Source organism: Aptenodytes patagonicus, chromosome 3, assembly GCF_965638725.1.
Source record: "Aptenodytes patagonicus chromosome 3, bAptPat1.pri.cur, whole genome shotgun sequence".
In the NCBI taxonomy this organism is placed as follows: Eukaryota; Metazoa; Chordata; class Aves; order Sphenisciformes; family Spheniscidae; genus Aptenodytes; species Aptenodytes patagonicus.
In genome coordinates this window covers 98,200,919-98,217,513 of record NC_134951.1, presented here as the reverse complement: position 1 = coordinate 98,217,513, position 16,595 = coordinate 98,200,919, and the positions used below count along the sequence as shown (strand labels likewise).

Sequence of the window (16,595 nt, the reverse complement as noted above, 5' to 3'; positions counted from 1 at the left end):
TGAGGGGAGCGTGGTTTTTCCAGTGCTTAAACTTCAGCTGTCATTAATGTGGTAAGAGCTGGCAGTAACAAGTGAGGTTCCCATCACAGAGCCACCCTCTGAGCTTGTAGGCAGTGCAGTTGCAGATGTGGTGCTTCTGGTCCCTGCTGTCCTCAAGTGCTGGCATGACCCTTCCCTGCAGAAGGAGATGAAAGCAGGAAGTGCAGCTGCCTGTGCTGGGAGGAAAGGTGTTTGGAAAGGCAGAGTTGAGAATCTGAGTGCAAGAATTTCCTATTAACCCTGCCAGGCTTTCAAAAGAAGACTGGTGCTGGGACAATCTCAAATGGATGTGGAGATGCTGCGACTTGCTTTTTGTCAGAACTGATGTTCCTATAAGCTTTCTCAGCTGCTGTTTCTCAATAAGTGTTGATACTTTTTGAAAGCAAGTTGTCTCTTCTTGTCAGGGACCTTGAAATCAGTGTTTTGAGTCTCGGGGTTTGTAGTAACAAACCAACAAATGCAGGGAACTGATGAGAGAGAAGAGAAAGAGCTTGAGGAGAAAAGTGGATGTTCACAGGCTTATTGAGGTTTTTGCAATACATAAAGTCCCAAGCAGTGCTCTGACAGGGTTTTCAGCTACTGCAGACTTAGCTTAGCTTTCCGGTTAGTAAGATGTATTCTCATGTACCTTTCTTTTTTTCCCCAGAGCCTGTATTGATGTCATTCCCACTGCGCCAAGATGCCCTACAGAATCCCCCAAATTCAAAACAGTGGGGCCACACATCTAGCTGTTGGCTGACTTTGAGAGCAAGTTTACCCAAACAAATGGGAAAAGCATTAATGAAAAATAAGCTTACAGGACTTTTCCTGCCAGGATCTCGCCCAGATCAACAGTGGCACATAACGACAGGACTTCTACAAACCCAGCTCAGAGGCTGCTGTGTCTTCCAGAAGAACCCAAGCTCCACGTTTGACACAAAGTGCCTTGAGGCTTCTCCTGTTGGCCAAGTTTCTGTGGACTGTCAGTCCAAAGAGGCAAGTCAAGGATCCGAATTCTGTACCAGGGATTCAGAATCTTGCACTGAGGTACCTCATGTGTCTGACAACTTGACTCACACGGATGAGGAAGGACGGGCCACAATGGTAGATGTTGGAGGGAAGCCAGATTCAAGAAGAAGTGCTGTTGCTGGTGCTGTGGTCCACCTGGGTGAGAAGGCATTTGGGATGGTGAAGCAGAACCAGGTGAAGAAAGGGGATGTGCTCGCAGTAGCCCAGATTGCAGGAATTCAGGGAGCCAAGCTGACCAGCCAGTTGATCCCGTTGTGTCACAACATCCCCCTCAACCATGTTGAGGTGTCTCTGAGCCTGGATGAGGCCAGAAACGCAGTGGTGATTCGCAGCTCCTGTGAGACCTGGGGGAAGACAGGTGTGGAGATGGAAGCTCTAACAGCTGCCAGCCTGGCTGCCCTGACTGTGTATGACATGTGCAAAGCAGTTACTCATGACATTGTGATCGAAGAGGTGAAGTTGCTTAGTAAGACAGGTGGCCAGAGGGGAGACTTCTCAAGGGTCTAGATCATATCCAGACACCTCCAGCCCTCTCCAGGTGACCACTGCTCATGTTCAGCCTCTTACAGAACTCCTTTTGCTCAGCTGGTAGGCTTGGATACCTCAGCAGGTGTACCATACAGCAACCCTATGACTCCAGTTTTACCTTACCCTGTCAGCTTACTGCTAGGTGAACAGTGGAGCCAGTTATCCCTGTTGATAACCACGTGTGTTTTTTAGAGGACAGACTTCTCCACTCTGCCAATACCTTCATTTCAGTGTCCTCACCAAGAGCTTGAGCAAAGATTCCTAGTTATAACACAGAGGTGGGGTTTTTGGTTTTTTTTTTTCCCCTTGCTGTGAAATATTCGCAGCTGCTGTCATCACACCATGCAACTGTGAGCTCTGGAAATTAAGCAAGTGCTGAAAGTGCTGTTATTTGGCAACTATTTTTAAGTCAAGGATTAAGATTTCAGAATTGTGTCTGTCTCCCTTAGTTGAATTTAGAAGGTGACAGTGAGAAGAACATGGCTTGGGAACCTTACCATACAGCAGAAATTATAACTGTGGAACAGCCAGTGTCAGAGGGGCAGCTCCCATCCCTTTGCGTTGCTACTGCTTCCCTTGCCTGCAAGTGGGAAATAGCCACATACCAGTTTCAAAAGAAAAAAAAAAGATGGCAGCTGCCCAGCTCTCTGCCTTGAGCGCACTGTAAAACATGATGTAGAAACAGAGGATTTCGGGGCTTGGAAGAATTATTTTGCTGATCTGAAAGATACTTTTTACAATGTCAGAAGCATGCTCCAGCATTTTGACCTTAGCACTCAATACTTTGAGGCCTTGTGTCTGCATGCTTAAGGGCTTAATTATGCCATGCATGGAAGTAGGTGTCAACTCTTCCTGACTTTAGAAGTAGATGTCACACCAAGCCTCAGAAGACTCCACGTTTTTTAATCCTACAGTGCAACTCCTAGTAAGCAGCAGCCTGCATAGTCCTGACAGATAAAACAAACTTTAAGACTAGTAGCCACTTGGAAGAGTAAGGTAGTTACTGTTGCCTCAGCCAGAGTGTTTTCCTGCGTGTTTCTCTAATTTGCTTTCATGAAGTCTTCTGGCCTCAGAGCACTGAAGTGTCCCCATAAACGTACCAGTGGCCACTGTCATGTAGCATTAAATAGCTTTGATAATGGACGATCCTAGATAAGAAATTACTCAATGTTGTTTTGTTAATACTGATGGATCCTTTTCAAATGTTAATTTAAATGCTTTAAACAGGGTATTTTCAACTTTGGTTTGCTTGTGCTCTAGTGCTTATGGCTAATGTGAAGTCACGTATGATTCAGGGTGCTCCCTCTCCACATGCACAGAGAGTTGAAGACAGTTCTAATAACATCAAAGAGGCTACTGAAAAGTGTCTTAAACTTAATAAGGTTAAATTACCGTGAGCATCAGTAAAGCACACACCACACTGTCACACACATCCTGCTCACTTAAAAGTAAGCACGGGTCTAAGATGAGGAGGCAATAGGTTTTACTACAACTGTCTTTGCTTATCCTTTACATATCTCATACACTAGTTACCACAGAAGGTACTTTTTCCATTGAAGGTGAATTAATTTGCTGCTTTATTCATTGTCACTGTGAGGTAAGGCACATACAGTGACCCACATAGCAGCTACAGCTGAAAGGGGAAGGAGTCTGGAAAGCTTGGTGCCCAAGCTCCATAAACATTTGTACACCTACATTCAGTGTTATAGTCCTGAATCTGTCTGTAAGTTAATAGTAGGGGCACTCCTGTTCCTTCCCAGGAGTGTACCTAGCACTGCCACACTAAGCACCAATCCCAGCCAACCCTGCAAATACAAGAGACCTTGTTCATGGGTGGAGCTGCTGTGCCAATAACACAAATGTTTCCCCAGCTCAGCATGGAAACAAATTGCCAGGAAAAGGAAGCACATGTGTAAACTGCTAAGATAACTGATTTACACAAGCACTTAATTCCCCCCACCATGCACAACACACCCTGCCCTCCCTGCCTTCACCCAGTCTCTAAATAGTTTTGAAAACTAAAGAGGAAACTAGACATACTCAGTAGTAATAAAATGATGCTTTGGGGCATATGATTCTTTGGCTTCTGAGAAGTTTGCTGTCATGCTGTAAAGCTCCCACAAAGGATTCAAGACCATACAAGGGACTACAGAGCACATGCATGACTGCCACGCACATCTTACTACTTACGCACATTTCACTACTTTCTTGGGTTGAAGAGTGGCTGGAAGCTTTGGGCAAACAGGCTTTGGTGCCATTTTACGCACATGTTACATTATCAAGTCTTGAAACTATGCACATTTATAGATAGATAATGAACCAAGCATGAGTCAACAGGACATTTTGCAAGAGAAATGAGCTGATGGCACTCTATGTTTCAGCAGTGCTGGGTGGGCAATGGTGTAATACATGTTGATGAACTGACTACTTTTTGGAGGCTTGCTTTTTTTGTCCACTACATTTTTAATAAATACCAGTTGTAATGGAGTATGTTTCACATTACTTTGAATACCCGTTTTATTCATTCAAAGGAATATCTATGTTTTAATCCACGAGCTTCTATGAATAGTTAACTCAGGACAAGCAACAAGACAGCCTTTATAAGTTACAATGATTAGTCAGCAATTAGCAAGGGATCAGTCACAATAAATTATAACTATAAGGAATCTGTAATTTCTTTTTTTTGTTGAGTGAAACTCACCTCTATCTGGCTGTTCTGAATCTGAGCAATCCTGTAGGTTTAGCATCATAATTTATCATCTCTCATCATTATCCCAGCTTCTCCCACATGCCTATTCTGAGTCAGTGGGTGTGTGTAACAGCGCTGCTTTGTGTTGCAGAGTAACATAAGGAACTGGTGCCTCCAGAGCTCTCCCTCTTAGTCTGAGTGACTATGCACTGAAACTGAGGTCCGGGGAAGTACCTGTATGGAAGTCCCTCCCTCCTGAATCATGAATAAGTCTAAGGGAAATTCCCCTCCTGATCCATCTGAGCTTCCAGGAAAGCTCTCACCTCTTCTGCTATCGAGAAGGCCTGTTCCTACCTGAGGAAGTTTAGTTGGTTGAGCTGTTCACTGTAATCAGCCCCACGGGAAGCCAAGGCCCCAGTGCAGGGGCAGAGCAGCAGGTGCTCTGCAAGAGGGCAGAGACAGCACCTGTGCTGCCAGAGGGTCTCTCTCTCTCTCTCCAGGTACAGCCTCCAAATGCTGCTGATCCTGGGACAATAACACAAAGCTTTACATCCTTTTTCCTGATTTGGAACTAGGTTTTTGAAGATTCAACCAAAAGAAACAGTATAAAGCACTGAGCCCACCACCTCCTTCTTCTGAAGGGTTCCGTAAGAGCACAAGCCGCACCTCTAACACTGCGTGCCAAACACAACATGAATGCAAATATTGCAGATCATGGCAGCCCTCACAACGTATGTGCAGTATAGCTTTTGCCTGCTGGAAGCTCTCACTTGTCCCAGCTAATGTCCCATTTGTGTGTTATTGTCTGTTCACTGCTAATCCAGCCTGCGTCTTTTGTGGCAGCTTGGCCTGTCCTTCCTTCATGGCCACATCCTGAGGCTAGTTACCCCACCCTCAGACTGCCCTGGAAAAAATTGGATGCAACATATAAAGGAGAAGCCAGCAGAAGCTAGTCACTAAGTATTCTTAAAGAGATTAAATCTATGTCAAAGAGAGCAGTGCTTTCAGAAAGTGCTGGGGGAAGAAGAGTGGGGAATAGAAGGAAAATGCAGCTTGAAATACCTTAGGAAGGGACCTCTTCTTCCTAATGGGAACCACTCAAAAACCAGACTCTAAAAGCAGCGACAGCTGAGTACTAAAAAGGGGAATGAATTTTTTAGCTATTCTAAGCCACTGGTGACCTGCGGTAATTCTCCTTAAGTCGCTGATGTTACTCAGCTTTACGTGGGATTTGACTGAACAGAATCTGGCCCTTCATCCCAACCCTTCCTTGGCCCTTCACTAGTTTACAGCTCCTTCTGGCTGGCTCAGCAGCAGTTATGCAGGCATGTAACAGCTTAAAAATGGCTGTAACATTGTGTGTGCTTTGGCCAGGACACAGGACTGCTAATTAGTTAAATGGAAACACAGTTCACTTCCCTCCACTTACTAGAGCCTTGCTCCAAGAGAAGCTTAGCATTTCAGGGAACCTAAAAACAGTTGGAGGAGTTGCTGGTTGCAGCGGGCTGACTAGGCTTTCACTTTTTTGAGATTTCAGGCTAAAGCCTCAACTTAGGTCTCAAAAACCGGTGGAACTGAGGAGCACTGCAAAGCTGTGATGATGGCAGGCAAACCTCTGACATGTCTGGCACGCTCCCTGGAAAGGCACAGGGTGGAGTGGCCAAATCCTTTTTCATAGGCTGGGCCTGAAGGGCTTTGGGTGAGCTCAGTGCACCCTGTCATAAAAGCAGATTCTCATTTTGGTCACAACAAGCTTATACAGTTGTAGCTGAGACACAAATCCAGCTATCTCTACTTTCCTCTGTCCCTCCACACTGCCAGTGCCATGTTTAGAAAGCTTTCAGTTTAGCATCTCTATTTTTGTACTTATCCTGTTTGCTCCTTTGGGGAGCGAAGGGTACTCAAAATAACAGTGGTGAAGTGCAGCTGAGTGCAAGTTTACCCGAAGGGCCCGATGCCCCCAGACACTGCTGAGCCTTGCTCTGAGCAGGGATGCACAACAAACGGCATTGCTCAGCTTCACATTCACAGCCGGACTGCCAATGGCATGGCCATGGCCATCAGGCAAGCTGCTTGGTGTCCATGGCTCCCCAAGGTGCCATCCACACAACACTTGCTCCATGGAGCAAAGCTTAACACTTCATTATTGCTTAAGGGTTGCTTCCAGAACCCCAAATTAGCAACAGTATTACAGAGACAATTGCTTCGTCAACAGAGAACATAGAGCTTATTCTCAAGTTCTGGAGAACTTGCTCAAAACCAGAAATTCTCAGTACTACTAAGCTGTTCCTCCAGGGGTTTAGTCTTTAAATAAATGCAACAGAAACACTCTCTTCTATACCCATGACGCTTCCAGGGTGCACAGCTGAAAGGACACAAGGCCAGCAAAAGCAAAGTTTCTAGTTCCAATGTCAAGGGCAGCTTGGCTGCAGTGTGACAGGAGTGACAGGAGGTGGGGGAGGAAGAGGAGGAGACAGAAGAAGGGTCGGGCAACTCTAAAGTTGTGTTAATATTATGCTTGGAAAATAACACATGCCATCAGATATACAGCAGCTCCATTAGTAGTGCCCTGGGCCAGTTACCAGCTGGTGCACATTGTGGCAAAGCTCCATCAACATCAGCAGAGCTGTGCAGTGTCTTACCAGGCAGAGACCTGGCAGGTAGCATTTGTTCCTGCGAGCCTGGGAGAGAGGGGTTTCAGCTGCGCAACTCTGAACTGCCATTACTGTCACTTTCCAAGGCCTTAACGAACTCCCATGTCACTAACTGGGTCATGTCGGCACTCGAGCCTCCGCATGTGCAGAGTTCCAGGAAGACTGGGATTGCTGCTGTCTCGAGGCAGCGTGTGGAGCTGCATCCTCCCTCCCATCCCACCACCTCCCCAGTTGCCACCCACAGTCTCCACATCTCAGAGAGCTGCGCTTCCCCACCCTGGGCCTGATGCTGAATGGAAATGTTTTAGCTCTGCGTGGCTCATTTGGCTTCTGCACATCAACTCCTGGGGCCATCTTCAGCCCAGATCCAAGAAATGAGCAGAGCTGAGGGAAGGGAATAATTTCTGCTGCCCCTGAAGCCTCATCCCTCCTATTGCAGCTGGCAGCTTGAAAGGCTCCATCCTGCCAAGACTGAATCTTAATTGGGATCAGTGGAAAAGACAAGCTGCTGCCAGGGCCGCCCTGATCCCGGGCTTATAGAGAACACAGGGAGAGCTTGCCCAGCCCCACAGGAGAGGGCCTTCACTAGGGTTTACAAAAAATAAAATAAAATTCCCTCCAGACCTGGAGTATCAGTGAAGCAGCAGGCTGAGGCCAAGGAGAAGAGGAGGCGGCTTATCCAGGTAGTTTGCAGAGGAGGAGCAGGCAGGACCATACCATGTGGAAAATCCTTCCGCCCTCGCAGCCCCCAGGAAGGGAAGTCACCAGCAAGGCCGAGGGGCAGCTGGCAATCCCCAGGCCCTGCAGTGAATTCAAACACTACAACCAGCCCTTGAACAAACACGCAAAACTATCACAGTCTTGCCCAGATATAGGAAAAAGGACAGGATAAGCTTATGAGAGAAAGGCTGGAACAAAACCTCCTCAAGCATCCTGTCTGCATGTGACACAAGGATGCTACGTGATGCTTTTTCCAAGCCACAGGCACCGATTTCAAGCCCACTCACTACAAAGACCATTGCCAGAGCTCACTCATACCTCCGTGATTAGGCACAGTCTAGCCACCCCTTTGGCTTTGAGGCGGCACCCAGAAACACTACTGCCAACTCCTAATGCACCCGAGATGGGTGTTCTTTAACTGATTTCCTTATAAGCACAGTGTCCTGTCATCTCAGTCACTGTCTTGTCCCAGCGGCAGCAGAAACGTGCAGCAGGAGCCGAGCTAAGCGAGTAGCCAGCAGTCTGGGTGATTTTGACACCATTTGTTCCATCTTGCAGATTGAGGTGCATCTCTGAAGTCCCTACATCAGAGGAAGGCCACCATGGTAAGGTCTTTTTCAGACTGGGAGCTTTAGAAGACCTCACCTTGCTGACTCGGGGGGACAGGGTTACCAGCAGCTTATGCAACAGATGCCATGCAGGCGTCTCAGAGCTGCTGGACCTGAGCAGCAAAAACGGGCTCTTACTCCAGTGAAATGGCTTTAACGGGATTTTCCAGCCAGCAAACATGCTTTGATGGACACACCCAAGACATTCAGCCATAAGCAGCACAACTGCGTGCAGAGGCTCTTGGCCAGCCAGACTGGGAGGGGTATTTAAACACAAGTTTCTTGCATTCATCTTTATAGCCTGCTATTTCCCTCCCGGCTCGCTGAGGATGCCTCAGAGCACATCCCTCTGGGATGTCCCAGATGCAGCAAAGACATCGCCAATAACACTTAGCCCATCGCCGGTAAACCATAGCCTTCGCAATCCTACGCCAGAGAACTCTAGCTGAACCCCAGCAGCTGGAGGGGTTTTCATTTCCACTTCTCCAAGGCTGGTATTTCAAGGTGTTTTTATTTCTTTTTAATCAATTCACATGGCCAGCTCTGGAGGGGGCTGAAGGAGGGGAGGGAGGCAGTGCAGCCACTGTATCTGTACAAAGTAGTTCCACATGCAAGAGAAACGGGGCTCGACTCGCTCAGTGCGTGTTTTGCAGTGCGGTTACGGGCCGTCATTCCACCTCCACAAAGCTGTTATTTATTTACTTAAAGACTTGCATTCCGTGGAAAAAGATGCCCTAAGATAGCACTGTTTCTAAAATTAAACCCAGCTGGCTGGAGTGGGGAGCGAGTGAGCACTCCTGTGCTCCCACCAGCAGCAGGAACAGGGCTCCCCGTGTCCCAGACTCCCCCACCGTCACCAAGCTGCAGGAGAGCCTGGAAAAATGCCTCCTGTGTCCTCAGCCAAGAGAGAGGCAGCTCTCTGGGAAGCCAGGCTCAGACCAAGCACCCTACCCAAAAACAGGAGCACCACCACTTCCTATGACATGGGATGAGGGTTTAATAGCAGTCATTGCACTTCCTTCCCCGGCAGCCCTGGGAAAGCCCTCGCCCTGCTGCAGGAGAGTAGGCATCCCACCAGGCATCTGACACAGGTTTGAGTGTGGCCAGGAGAAGTCCTTTAACATAGTTTGTGGGGACAGGCTGCATTCCTGAGCCTCATCTCCTGTCTAACCTAGCCAAGATTTTCTTCCAGTTCATGTGTCACTAGGTAGCTTCCTCCTTACAGTGAAGCTCATTTAGCCCTCGCTGTTGTAACCTAAGTTAAGAAACCTGTTTTCACAAAAACCATTTATAGAAGGGAAGGGGAAAACCCAAGTGCTCCTCCAACCTCACATGGCACCAGCAAGAATTTCCCACCCAGACGTGCTCTTGGCACCTGTTCCCCTGCCCAACACACGTGCGCAGGGGCTGCCTCTACATCAGCAAGTCACTCAGCTCAGAAATGAGTGCATCAGCTCATCAGAGCAGCTGGTGCCGGAGCTGCTGTTCAGGGGTTTTACACTGACCTAGATTTAGCATCATCCCTCAGACAAAGTGTCTCCACACACCCGTGGCTGAAGCTCTCCAAAGGACCAGTTGGACACTGGTGGATCCCCCACTGCCCATCGGGGCTGGGAGCGCCTTGAATGCACTTGGGAAGCAAAGCTCCCAGGAATGGCAGAGGTGGCACCACGAGGGCCACAGGAGGCGTGGTGGGGTTTCAGCCCCAAACCTCACTGCTCTGCACCAGGAGGCTCATGCAGGTGCGGAACAAGGAAAGACAGCAAAGAAGTGTGAACCAGACCCAGAACCAGCAGTGGAAGAAGTGGGGACAGCTGGGCAACACGAAAACAGTGAAAACGCTAGCGAGGTCGCAGGCGCCTGTGCAGCTGCTGCCCCCAAGTGCACGTGCCAGCTTCCCCACGGCCTGAAGACCATGCCCTGTCCTGAGCACAGGCAGGAGCTGCTGCTCTCCCAGCTGTGAACAAAGAGACAGTCCCTGGCATCCCATGAAGCTTGTTGCAACCAAGGCAGGAAGAAGAGGACAGTCCCACCACTACAGGCCTGGACTGTGATCCAGGAGGACCTGACCACAGGGATGTGACCAGACCAACATGTCATGCTTGGTAAGTCACTCAAATTATTGTTTGCAGATGGGGACACTAAACCAGCCTTCCCGTTGTTCTGTGCATTCGGCAGCGAGCGCTTGGAGACAGATTTGCAAGCCTGACGTGCATCTGGAGAAGGTAACATTTGCCGCCAGATTGACGAGGTTGCTTTTAGCAGATGTGGCTTTTGTCCCTCAGTTTCTCCCAACTGTTAGATGAAGATTTTACTTCCCTGCCTCCCAAGTCACCTGCGTTGGTGACATCCCAGATCCTGTTCCAACAACTGTGAGAGGTGCAGATGTTCAGGGGTGGCAAAGCTCATTGTAGAGCTGAGGGAAAGCATGGGCAGGAGCAAGAAAGGAAGAGAGCTGGCCAGCACTCCTGCAAGAAGCTCTCAGGAAAGAGCCTGTCCCTCATCAGAGCACAGCTATTTCTGTGATTATGTCCATTTGCCCATAATTATACTGGTTCTGCTCTGCACAGCACTAAGTCAGCTCTACTGATCCCTGTCCAAACTACCACTGCCTTCCTGTTTGGATTAGGGTGCCAGCATGGGTTAAAAATTAGAGAGTAAGATTGCCTCAATATCTGATTTATCCCCTTCCTCCTCCCATCCCGCTTTGGGATGTGCTGGTCAGCATCCCCCTGGGAGAGGATTAATCAGGAACAGAGAACTGGCAGCTGCCTGACAAGGACAAGATCGCGGCTATGAGACAAGCTGCAATTTGGAGTCTCTTTCTTTGACCCTGGTGCAAGTCCAAGGCATGCTTGCTGATGCATCCCAGCACTGACACCCCAGGAGTTGGCACAAGATCAGCATCCCCGAGGCCACAGCTAGCTCTGGTCCCGATGTCGTATTGCCTCAGTGCTGGAGCTGCTTCTGCAGTGAAAGGCTGCCCGTCCTCACTGGCTCCAGAAGCAGTTTCAGCTCTCCAGCTACAGAGAGAGTCTTCTCTCCGCTTAGGGACAAGCGTTGATTTCAGGGACTAGAGCAAGGGAAGATGTTACCGCCATTCTAAAAGGGCAACACTACACATTTAACATTCGCTCCCTGGATGAACAACAGCTACGCCACCAGCAGATCACACGAGGAGAACAACGGGAAGGCCATCTGATCCACCTGCTGACTCCTGCCCGGTTACAGCAGCACCTGTGTGCAAAGCCAGGCTGAGGGCAGAGCAAGAGGGTTTGTACCAGGGATGTTCCTCTGCGAGGGGCTTCACCTGGAGCCTGAGGTCCCCAAGTTCCAGCAGCTGTTACTGCCATGGAGAAAGGGCAGCAGATCATCCCAAGGCAGGCAAGCAAAGGATCATGGCAGCAGAAAGGACTTGTGAGGCCACAAGAGGGCGGTGAACAGGGCTCAGATGTTGAAGCAAACCAGGAGCAGAAGCAAGGGGTAGTTTACAGCAGAACGGGGCATGGCTCTGAAGAGTTATTTTCCTGTTTGGGGGCACAAAAGGAAGGAAAACCCTGTAGTGGACAACGCTGGGAAAAACCTACCTTTGGGGGTTAACCAGCTCTTCTACAAAGAAAGAGCGGATCCAGACTTGCCTGGGGACACAAACATAAGTCTGTGTAGCCTGAGGAAATTCTTGCCCTGTTATAACACCTTACTGTGAACCCAAGGGTGGGCAAGCACTAGGCTGATTCCTACTTCTCCCCCTGGAAGCACCTCATGACTCTGCAGGGGCTAAGAGGACAGTTCCCACCACACCCAAAGGCCGTTGCACACAAACAGCAGCCAGCAAAGCACGGCCTGCATCAGGCCTGCTCACAGTCACCAGGAACATGCAGTAGCAAAGAGATGCTTTAGAGCACCATTTCTTATCTCTTGAATCCAGTGACCACTTAACCTTCTTGGGGGGGGAGGAGGAGAGAATCCATCTTTGTTCTTTTACAGTATTGCCACCACAATGCCATAACCAAATGAAAAATAACTTAAGCTTTAAGTAGATGGACATTAATTTTCCTCCTATTTTGTTTGCTTCCTTGTGTGGGTGATGGAGTGCACAAAAGCTTTTTATCTTTTTTTGTTTCCTCAGCCACTGTCCACAGACCACCTTCTGATACCTTTACAGACCACTAGCTTTCCAGGAACCACAAATTGCAAAACGCTGGTGGAGTATGTTAATTAGAGCATGAGCTGTGGGTTCACCACAGGCAAGTACTCAGGTAGTCTTTCCTACGGCATCCAAGCCAATTCTTACAATACTTTTCATATTTTAGAGGATGATAAAACACAAGCTTTGCCCCTGCAGACTCACTGGCAAGGCAGAGCCTATACTTACAGACAAGTAGTAAGGATCCCTAATTCCCAGGTCGCTCAGGCATAAGACCCTATTATCTCAAGAAATCTGACAATCACTGTCCCTCCCCAGTCTTTTAAAACCTCCGCAAGGAACATGGAGAGAAGGGAGCCCTCCTCTCTGCAGGGACAGGCAGCAACATCACATAGTTCACAACACATTTGCCTCCCTGTCCGCACCATGAGGAGGGATGTCCAGGGCTGACGTGCACCCTGCTCTCCAGATCCCTACAGCCTCTGCATGACTTCTCGTGCTTTCCCTGGTTAGCAGCTGCCTCAGTAGTTGGTGGAACTGCTCTGAATAGCCGTTTCCATTTTATCTTCACGAAGGGAGAGGACTGTAAAGGTCTTGCTGTAACACAACAGACCGAACCACTATTGGTCATAGACATTTCAGCCAGACAAAAGCCTTTTTCCACATCTTGCACTGTGCAATAATTTATTAAGTCCTTTTCCCCATTCCCCCTTCCTTCCCCTCCCCCCGCATTTTCTGGTTGTTTTTTTTTAGCTAATATAATTAGAGACATGTTCTCCTTTCATGAGCCCTGCAAGGAATTGGCTCAACAGCACTGTTCCCCACATCTAAAACAAGGTGGGCAAAGAACACTTCCTGGGTTCCCACATTAAATTAATCACAGCATTTCAGACCCCTCTGGACCCCCAGGGTTCAATGCTGTCATGGTAGGAAAGATGCAGCAGCTCTCCAAAGGCAAGCCTCCAGCTCAGTGCAAACCCTCCAACTCACACAAAGATTCTCCAAGACCAAGTAGGAAGAAATGCTGGCTTGGAGGAAGAGAGACAGCAGCACAATTCATTGCTCATTTTAAATTCCCCCATTTAAAAAGAAAGAAAAAAGAAAAAAAAGAAGGGAGTCTACAGATACTAGTAGCTACCTGACATGGTATCTCTAGGAAGAGACTGGTATGTGGGGCATACAGATGAGGGCATATGCCAGCAAATGATTCATATTTACCCAAGCATCTTCTAAGTTCCAGCCCTGCAGAGACATACGGCAGCCCTCGTCAAGAGAGCTGGCAACAGCTCACCTGAAGGAGGAACTGCAGAGGCTGGGGATGAGACCAGACATTAAGGTGCTCCATTCCCCTGGGCAGGCCAGGTGCTAGGGGATGTCTGGCACCCCTTTCCTTGCTCCAAGTGACCACACACAGTGGGAAACCCCAGGAACCTTCCCATCCCACAAATGGTTTCCTTAGCCCATGCACTGGGAGCTGCCTGCCGCTCCCACTCCCACTCCCACCTGCGGCCCAGAGATCCCCATCTCACTCCTAGCCAGCATCCAGCCTAGCAGCAGAGGCAGTAAATGAGCTGGAACTCCTCAATACATTCATGACATTTTTCATGCTTTGATCACGGCTGGAAAGGTTTTTTTTAGCCAGATGACTCCTCCTCATTAATTAAGCATAGGAAGGAAGAAGGGAGCTCAGCTTTGGAAGAGGGTGAGTACTTGTCCCTAAAAAGCAAAAGTTAACCCTTTGGAAGAATCCTAGTTGCGTTTCCTTTCAAAGACACTTTTTAAATAAAAAAAAAAAAAAGGCAGCAGAAACATACCTTGCCAGGAAACAAACAAAAAGATTAAAACCAGGTACCCCAGACTGACATCCTACCCCAGTTTATTTCTCCTCTGCTTCATTTCCTCTCCAAGGCACATATGAGCAAGGCATTTTGCTTTCTTAATACATCTTTACATCACTATCTTATATGAAAATTCAGTCTGCCAGGCTGGTGCTTGTACAGAACAGCAGATCTCCAAAAATGGATAAAAAGCAACATTTTAGCAGAGTTACATGGCTCCACAAGCAGCATCACCCTGATCTTCCCTAAGCAATCTGTGCTGAGACTGGGTGGGGGGGGGAGGGGGGGGAGAGTTAGGGAGGTGACTGGAGGGGAAAGAAAGAAAAAAGGAAAAAAAAAAAAGGAAAAAAAGGACCTTATTTCCTGGTGAGAGTCTGACCAAACTAGGGATAAACAGCAAGAAGCCCATTAGCTACAGAAACATGAAACAAACAAACAAAACCCAGCACAACATTGAAAAACAAAGTTTTGGGCTTTTGGGCAGGGGGGGAGTCTTTAATTATTTTGTTTCCTAGTAGTAGAAATCTGTTCCCAAAGGGCCAAGCAGATTTCTCCCAGAAAGCTCCATGTTTGCTATGGCAGAGTTAGAAGTCATCTTTGTTTAAACAGAAGCCAAAAGGTTAAAGAAAGGGAAAACCAATGAATAATAGATCCTCAGCCCTTCCCAGCAAGAGCGAAGAGCTCCACTTACCCTCCCTCCTCACTCCCAGTCATTCAGGGCAGCTAAACCCCAACACCAGTTTTGCTCAGAAAAAGCCATGAGGCACTTACCTTGCTTCTGTGCAGCTATGACAAGGACAGGGAAGTCCGTGACCACGGGGAAAATGTCAAATGGGAAGACAGAAGGAGGCTTCTGTGCAGGACCCATCTTGCAGGGCAGAACATCAGCCCCTCGCTGCGTACTCCAACCCCAGTCAAAATATTAAAGAAAATCTTCTTGTTAGAATTCAGGCAGGATACCTGTCTGGTTGTTCAAAGCAGACAGAATTCAAATGCTGCTAGGTTTCACCTCTAACAAGAGGAAAAGCAATGGTTTGGCCTCCTCTACTAAAACCCAGCTGCTGGAGAAGAGAAGGCAGGGAGGTCCCTGCATTTTCATCCTGCCTCTGCCACTCGTATGCTGCATGGATTTCAGAAACATCCCTTTGCCTCTACCCTTGCATCTGTAAAGCAAGAACCTCATAGCCAGACTTTTAGCCAAGTGTGAACCAAATAGATCAAAACAGAGAAACTGAGAGCCCTTTTAACAAATATAAACCAAGAGCCTTCCAACACAGCACTCAGACTCCCATCGGCTGCCTGCTGGTCCTCAGCTTGTGCAAGCAATTATCCCCTGATTGCTTTTGCTCATTGCCATGGCCCTTCCCACCTGAGAGCCAGAACCAACACCTGGAACTTTGTTTGGGGTCCCTGGGAACCCATGTACTGCAGGAATGTGCTGCACAGCCAGCAAGGCTCCCACTCGAAGCTAGGCATGAGCTTCTCAGGATCTCACGGTTAAAACATCACCCTTTGATGGACTGAAGATAAACATGAAAAGTTGTGGCTTAAGAATGAATTTTGTCAGCAGGCTATTTCTGTTAACAGAGACAGAGAGATCCATGTGTAAGTGAAACAGCTGCACACATTGCACCTAAGATGAAAACAAGGTTCTGCTCCTGAGCTCCAAGGAATTCCTCGGCATGTCCCTTGATTCACCCACAAATTAGCCCTTGTGCGCCTCCTGCTCGCCCTGCTGTTCTGTGTCTAACTTCTCTCCCCTCTCACATCCCTGAAGGCTTCACTCCTTATGTTGGCTTTCCTGGCTTCTTTTCAGCTGGCCTTATTTAACTCCTTCCTTTGAAGCAATCCTCTCCCACCCCCTCCTCCTCCAAGTCACGCTCTTGCTGTCAGGGTGTTGCTCAGTTCAGTAAGAGAGCTTATGGCCAGCCCTGCACTCCCTTCCTCTCTTGGACTAGTTATGTCCACATGTGGATTATAAACTCTTAGATAGCAAGACTGTCTTCCTTTTTTTTTTTTTTAAGTGAACTCCTCTGTCCCCTATGTCGTTCTGAAAGAGTGCTGTATTTTAAGAGGACCCTTGGATATGGTAAACTGGTGGTTCCATGGTTAGGCTCTTTACTATTGCAATGTGTGAGGAGGACATGCTTGTGTTCCACTATGTTGCTTGTTCCCCCAGAACAACCTATGAAGTTTCTCACCAGCTCTGCAGTGACTGTGTCACCTAAAGAGCTGCATGCTCTTGACCAAAGAGAAAGACCCAGAGCTTAGCAAAAAAAGTGCAACCAGACTCCAACTCACCTTTAGGACTTTCCAGCAAAATGCACAGAAAATGCAACTACAAAGAAATGTACTGAGACGCAG

The 16,595-nt window shown here is 48.1% G+C and overlaps 1 protein-coding gene across 1 annotated transcript in view; it reads left to right on the top strand.

Moving 5' to 3' along the window:
* Positions 1-4,062, top strand: part of MOCS1 (molybdenum cofactor synthesis 1) — a 34,490-nt gene extending 30,428 nt beyond the window's left edge. Inside the window, 2 exon segments of the mRNA XM_076334384.1 lie at positions 686-1,547; positions 1,549-4,062. Coding sequence (XP_076190499.1) covers positions 686-1,547; positions 1,549-1,639 — 953 coding nt within the window. The 3' untranslated portion in view covers positions 1,640-4,062.
* The last annotated feature ends 12,533 nt before the right edge of the window (positions 4,063-16,595 follow it).